Here is a 7,385-nt window from a genome sequence, read left to right as displayed (position 1 = left end):
ATATAAAAGAAGGACCAAGATCCTTCAGGTTCAGCAATAGAGACTGATAGAGTAAGCATCACGTTTAAAAATATATGTAATGGCGTTCATTTGTTCCTTTAAATCAGTAGCTCTCAACTGAGGTCTGTATGGCCCCTGAGGGTCCATATAAGATTTTTGGGAGTCCACACAAGAAAATAGTATACTGTAGGTCCACAATAGTATTTTAAGGACTCCTGAAAAAAATTTGCTTTAGATGCATGTATTGGTATGTATTGCAAGAAACAGCTCGGTTTCTTTATCTAATGTTTTACAGAGTTCAACCTACACAAGCTAATGTGTGAAAAATAAAATAGGAAATTTGAAAGAAGTCTCCATAAAACTAGATTTTAAATATGGGAGTCCTCCACAATAAAATAGTAATCAGAGGGGTCCATAGGTAAAAAATGGTTGAGTATCAGTTCCTGATCTAAATCCTTCAAGGTGGTGCCCCAGCATGGTAGCATTCTAAAGACTGAAACAAATAAAAGTTTAAAAATGTGTGTGTGTGTGTGAATGTATATGTTATACTTCCTATATCTTGACATCTCATACTAGTTTTAACTAAATATCATTGTCATACAAGCAGTGCTGTTTGTTTGTAGTTGCCTACAGAAACATATATTGACTAGGAGAAAATATTATCTATCTGGCAAACAGGTGAGCGTCCAGCTGTTGAAAATCTGCCTCATCGTTCTGACACATGGAAAAGTAGATGATAACGATGATGATGTGTATATATTATGTATATATAGATATATTTGGTTTTATATTTTTTGAAGCATGGCCAGCTGTTACAACTCATCTGTTCAGAGAGGAGTCATAGATACTTGGATGTGAAATGTATACACAACGGGGTACCCAAAAGAAACCAGAATTTTGCAATATTATTTTATTCACTTAGTTTTACATGTTTACACTTTTATTGCATTCAAAGTATTCTCCATTTGAAGCAATGCATCAGTCCAGGTGTGTTTTCCACTGTTTGAAGCAGTCCTGGAACTCTTGCAAAGTGATGCCTTTTAATGCCCCTTTCATTTTTTTTTTCTTCACCTTTTCCACATCTGCAAATTCCGTAGCACCAGCTTCCATCACCAGTGATGACCTTCGAAAAAAGGTCCGGATCAACTTCCAACTGTTCTTTCAGTTCACACCACGCATTCAGTTGTGACTACTTTTGGTCTTCCATGAGCAAGCAAGGCACAAATTTTGCTGCAACTCTTTTCATTCACAAACCCTCACTCAAAGTTCATTGGTAGGGGCTCTGGGGTGCAGCAGTCATATCAACAAGTTCATCAGTTGTTTGGTGATGGCCCTCCAAGATCAGTTCATGAATTTTCATGATGTTTTCATTCATTTGGGAGGTTGACAGTTGCCCTGAATGAGGTTGGTCTTCAATCGACAAGTGACCATTCCTAAGGCATGGCAACCACTTGTAAACTTGTGTTTTGCTCATGCTAACATCCTTGTAGTCTGTTTGAAGCATGACAACAGTTTTGGCCACTGTTTTCTTCAGAATTTCATAGAAGCACACTGTTCCTTTGTTTCAGTCATTGCAAAAACTGATGAACAGGGGAGAAGCACTGCAAAACAAAGATGTGCCATGTGGCAGTAGGACTTCACCCGATGACACAGGTCAGCAGACTGATGCCTGAGGGTTACATCAAGTGGCTTCTAGCTGCAGAAACCTGAACTGCAGTGGGTTTGTCCCACAGAGAATGTTTCTTATTTCTTTATTGCCTACAAGGGGCTAAACATAGAGGGGACAAACAAGGACAGACAAAGGGATTAAGTCGATTACATCGACCCAGCGCGTAACTGGTACTTAATTTATCGACCCTGAAAGGATGAAAAGCAAAGTCGACCTCAGCGGAATTTGAACGCAGAACATAACAGCAGACGGAATACCGCTAAGCATTTCGCCCGGCATGCTAACGTTTCTGCCAGCTCGCCAGAGAATGTTTCTGGTTACTTTTGGGTACCCCCTTGTATATATATATAGATGTCTGTGGTCATAAATAATCTTGATCAAGTTTACAGTCTTGTAGGGAGAAGTATGTGATAAGGCCTACGAATTGAAGCATGACAAATATGAGAGCCTCCTGCAGGACTGCAACAAGAAGGGTGACACAGTAATGGCTTTTCCCAGTTGGTGTTAGCTGTAGGGGATTCCCTGCTCAGTCGGTAGGGAGGATGTTTATAGCCATTGGAATGAAAAGAAAGGAGCGAAGGGTAGCACAGGATGGGAGAGGCAGCAGATAGAGTCTCTTGCTGGTTGTGGAGCAAAAGAAAGGAGTTAAGCTGGAGGCCAGGAAGAGATGAGAAACAGTGATTTGGCCACCTCTGCTGACCTACCAATGGGAGGGTATTACGGCTTAAGGCTGAAACGTCTGATTTATAATTGGACACCAACTGATGACATCAGTTACACCTGACCAAAAGCTCCATTCACTTTGGTGAATGGAAAAGAAATGCCTTCTTCTTGTTGTTATCAGCACACACACATATATTTATATATTCATACATTTATGTTATTGTTTTGCAAGATTCTTGATGTGAAAACATGTGCTGAAATAGTTATTATTATACTTGGGGATGATAATTAACCATATTTGTTTGATTTTCACTTTAGTTTTTATGTGTATTATTTTTATCTTATATGTCTTTGATAGTTCTTTCATCACATGTTCTGTGACCTCTTCAGTGGCTCTCTGTCCCATGTGTCTTCTCTTGTTCTGTTTATTTCAGTTTGTCCTTCTGTGGTATGCATTTCCAACTGTGTGGGTGTGTGTTTAGTATATGTGTCCCATATGTGTGTATATGGGTTTGTATATTACACTCATTGTACCTGTGTCATTTATTTATTTATTTATTTTTCTTTTTCTCATTTTGTCTTTTATATGTGTATGTATGTCTTGTGTGCATGTGTAAAGGTGTGTATATTGCATTGTTAGTACCCATGTCATTTATTTTTTTTTCTTCATTCAGTTTTTAGTTGTCAGGGTGTGTAGTGTGGTGGAGTTGGGGTTGTTATTACTCCATTCACATTTTTTGTTGAGGATTGGTCTATCTTTTATTATGTGTTTGACATCTGCAATTTGTCTGAGTGTCGTGTCTATGTCTCAATAAAATCCTAACATCTATGTTGTCAACTGAGCCTCCATGTTCTAATTGAGCATGTTGAGAGAGCACTGATGAACTTTTCTCCTCTTTGAATTCGTGCCAGTGTTCACTTATTCACTCACCTATGCTATGTGCTGTCTCTTCAATGTATGTTGTTATCCTGTTTCTGCACCATCCCTCTGTATATCTTATACTGTAGACTACATTCTTAGTTTTACAGTTTATCTGTGGGTTTAATCTACACACTATACACTTCCTATCTATATAGGGGCTTCTTTCAAATGGGTATGTTCTACAAGTCAAGGATTTTATAGGGGCTCTAGTCTTTTTTTTTTCTACTACTTTAATCCATTGATTCATCTTATCTAAGATTATCCTATAAAGATCTGCTAATTCATCTCCACAGGTAGTATTGACAAACAAATTCTGTCTGAATGCAATCATGGGAAAGTAGACATTAAAATGTTGTATTTAAGAGGTTGTTAGTCATTCATTCCTGGTACTCCTATATTTCAGCTTCTGCATACGTTGTCCCAAATTCCATTTCACGAAGACCAAGAGAAGGAGCAAGAACAAGCAAATGTCACCTATGGTAATAAAACTTTCTATTTATTGATCTTTTTATTTTTAATAATTCTTTCATCTTAACCATTTTGATACCGACCTGCCCGAAACTGCCTTGATTCTTTATGTTTAAAGTGGTCTAAATTAGTACCTTTCATAAAATATCATGTAAATTCATGATCCAAATATCAGCTTAATAATGACAAAATTTTGCTGTGTCTAGGGAGAATTATTACACCCATATTATTAAAAGTGTTTTTTTTTTGTTTTTTTTTTTGACAATGCACTTTTGTTGCTTTTTGCACTGTAAAGGTTGCAAAAAGCAATGAAAGAACTTTGACAAAAAAACAAAATCAAAACAAACGACTTACTGTTTAACCAATTGAATAATAATAAAGGAGTGGAGTTGAACTAGTGCAGGCATAATGACTCTAGACACAAGATTTGTTTCAACACGTGAATTCACAATAAGAATCTTGCAAACCAGATGGAAAAAGAAAATAACAAAATTGTTTTACTAAATTCTTCATTATTTTCAAAATTAATCGAAGCAAAAGTAGTGTATTTCAATAGAAATGTGGTAAAAAAGGGTTAAACTTTTCAGTGTATTTTATTTCATCCTTTGGCATTGAGATTATTCATTCACATTGTTTTTTTTTAATTAATCAGGCTTTATCTTGTAGCTTTAGGGTTTTGATGATGCAATTATTTATTTTTTGGGATGACAGTGTTAAGGTTGGTGTGTCAAGTTTGAACACTATACATATAGAATATATTTGGGTCAGATATGGCCGGTTTAAATGCTAAAAGATTAGGCTGAACACAGAAGGTAGCTACTGACCGGTTTTTAGTTCCTGGTTAGTTCTAATCAAGTATGCATATAATGAAAGCAGTGTAGCTGTAACCATCCTTTTTTATTTTTTCAGACTATCGAAAGTGGGTTGTGATTTGAGAGAGATTTGACTACTGTTTCTAGCAAGTTAAGCAGTAATTGTACAGGCTCCCTTATTTGCTTAAAAAAAATAGTTATTTAGGAGACTGGTGTTTAATTACTGGTACATACATGCTGTATCTATTTCATTAACAACTACACATTGTGTCTTCTTCATGTCAACTACACACTTGTCTGCCTGGTCACCATATGTACTCTGTGACATTTTGAGAAATTAAATTTGGTTTATTTATATATTTATTTATTTTGTTTGTGGGTAGGAGTGCTGACATGTTAAAATGGGTTGTTCCATTGTTAAGGTATGCCTCCTTGCTGTTGAAATGGACTGCACTGTTGTTAACTTAGTCTTCCTTATTATTAGAATCATCACACTTGATACTGGCTACCAACTGGAGCATGCCTTGTAGTAGCTTCCTCCTCTCTCTCTCTCTCTCTCTCTCTCTCCTCAACTTCAGTTCATCTTCTGATATCTGTGTGTCTCATTAATAGATTCTATCTCAATTTTCATGAATCCTAGAGAATATCATACATTGACTCCCACACAAACAAGATACTGTTTCATTTTTCATATTTTATTTCCTACTTTGCGGAAAAAATTCAGAATAAACACACCAAAATCCCAAATATTGTGGAAGTAGGATTTGCTTAGAATTCTTAAAATATTCAAATATTTTGCTCTCAGAATCAGACTGTTGATTTTTATAATCTTTTAATCTTTGCTTTATACTAATCTCCTTCTATGTGTGTGTGTATATATACATATGTGTGTGTGTGTGTGTATGTATATTAATGATGTACTATACAATGCTTTTAGATAATCTAGAAATATTTTGATATAAGATATACTTATAATTTTAGCTTATTTACTAAACTGGCCCATCAAGATGAAGAGGCTCAATCACTTGCTATAGATTAACTACTTGGACATCAGGTAATGCCACCATCGGCACCGGCTAAAAGTCAATATGTACATCAGGTATAAGGCGGTGAGCTGGCAGAATCATAACTGTGCTGAACAAAATGCTTTGCAGCATTTTGTCCATCTTTATGTTCTGAGTTCAAATGCCACTGGGGTCAACTTTGCCTTTCATCCTTTCAGGGTCAATGAAATAAGTTCCAGTTGAACCAACTTTTCCTGCAAGTTTCATTGAATACCGTTCACAACTTTTTGAGTTATTTTGCACACAAATGGACAAACCAACGACGGTGATAACTTAACCTCCTTCCTTGGAGGAGTTAATGAAGTGTCTTGCTCAAGAACACAATACATTGCCTGGCCCAGAAATCAAAACCACACTCTAACAATCATGAGTTCCAGATCCTAACCACTAAGCTCTGTGCCTCCACTAACATATATATTACTAGTAGTAGTAGTAGTAGTAGACATGTGTATGTGTATATATATATATATATTTTGACAAAATATTTTGACAAATTAAATTTAAATGTTGAAGTGAATCTAACGGATTTTGTGTGTTATTTTAAATTGCTTATAAACACCTTCCACGCTGCAATTGTTTTCGTTCCAGCACACAATCTCAGATCAGGTCACTTGCTATGCAAGTACATCTCCGTAATATATATATATATTTATATATGTATATACATGAAGGTTTTGATAATATTATCTGATAAGTAGGTTTTGTAAAAAATATAATTTTGAAAAAACTCATTTAGAACATTCCTTATGAAGGATTTCAAATATCAGTAATTTGTTTTCTGTGATTGTTTCAACTTTATAAGGCTCTTTATAAGGTATGCAGGTATTTGAAAATAATAGTCATGTGGGTGTTTGAAAGTACCTCACGGAAGATGACCATACTTTGCATATTTATGAACTGGCCTTTGGCAAGGCATAACACCTGTTCAGCCATCCTGCCAGAGATATAGTGAAGTCATGAGACTGCAGCATGGCAGATTGTGAAGAGGTAGTAGAAGAGTTCAGCTGAGCCATTTGTGCATCTTATGTTGATACTGAACTGAGGAATCCTAGGAGATCAATTGTTAGGATACCAAGCTCTATCAAAAGAGTTACTGCAACACATCCATAGGGTCAGCATCCATGGTTGCGTAATCAGCTAATGAAAGATTAATTATGACTCAAGCTCACAATTCAAATTTATAATAATGGAATTGGATGGTGACAGAGTGTCATGGGAATCTACAAAAGCAATGATAAAAGACATAAGGCACTTATATATACAAAGTTAGAAACTTCTAGAAGCAGGTAGAAAATTATATGATTTATGATGATGGAACTCAGAGTAAATAAAGCTAATACAGACAAGAATATTGGATTTAAAAATCCTTTGGATGGAAAAAAAAGTCGAAGGACATGAACCTATATATTCTGTATGCATGTCAGATGTTCTACCATTATACCAAAGCAACATTTGTTATTTTTTCCATCAATTTTAGGAGCTTTGTCCCTAGCAGTGGGAATTGTAAGGTGTTTACATTCTAAGAATTCAGAAATTTTGAGAGATACGAAGTAAATTATTCTTAATCGTGGAACTTTAAGTAGCTATAAAGAATGGTGTGTCATCCATTGATTTATTTTTTTCATCCAAGCAGTTTTTCAACCCAGAATTCTATATGTTATTATTTCTGACTTTAACTTTGTGGCTGTTAAAAATAGTTTTCTTCGCACACATGCACACGCACACACACACACACACACACAATATATTCACATATACAGATGTATGCATATATGGATGGATATACA

General features: G+C 35.6%; 1 protein-coding gene across 5 annotated transcripts in view; it reads left to right on the top strand.

Annotated features, from left to right (window-relative positions):
• The window catches only part of LOC106873221 (methionyl-tRNA formyltransferase, mitochondrial), a 60,214-nt gene that overhangs the window by 28,601 nt on the left and 24,228 nt on the right, over positions 1-7,385 (top strand). For all 5 annotated transcript variants that reach the window (XR_008265935.1, XM_052974352.1, XM_014920477.2 and 2 more), the window contains exon 7: positions 3,658-3,733. Coding sequence is in view for 4 of the 5 variants with exons in the window: in XM_052974352.1 (XP_052830312.1) it covers positions 3,658-3,733 (76 nt within the window). In the remaining variant the exon portion in view is untranslated. The remainder of the gene's footprint in view (positions 1-3,657; positions 3,734-7,385) is intronic.

The sequence above is a fragment of the Octopus bimaculoides genome, chromosome 18, assembly GCF_001194135.2.
Source record: "Octopus bimaculoides isolate UCB-OBI-ISO-001 chromosome 18, ASM119413v2, whole genome shotgun sequence".
NCBI classification, from domain to species: domain Eukaryota; kingdom Metazoa; phylum Mollusca; class Cephalopoda; order Octopoda; family Octopodidae; genus Octopus; species Octopus bimaculoides.
The sequence above is the reverse complement of the archived record's forward strand: the minus strand, read 5'-3'. Positions and strand labels throughout refer to the sequence as shown.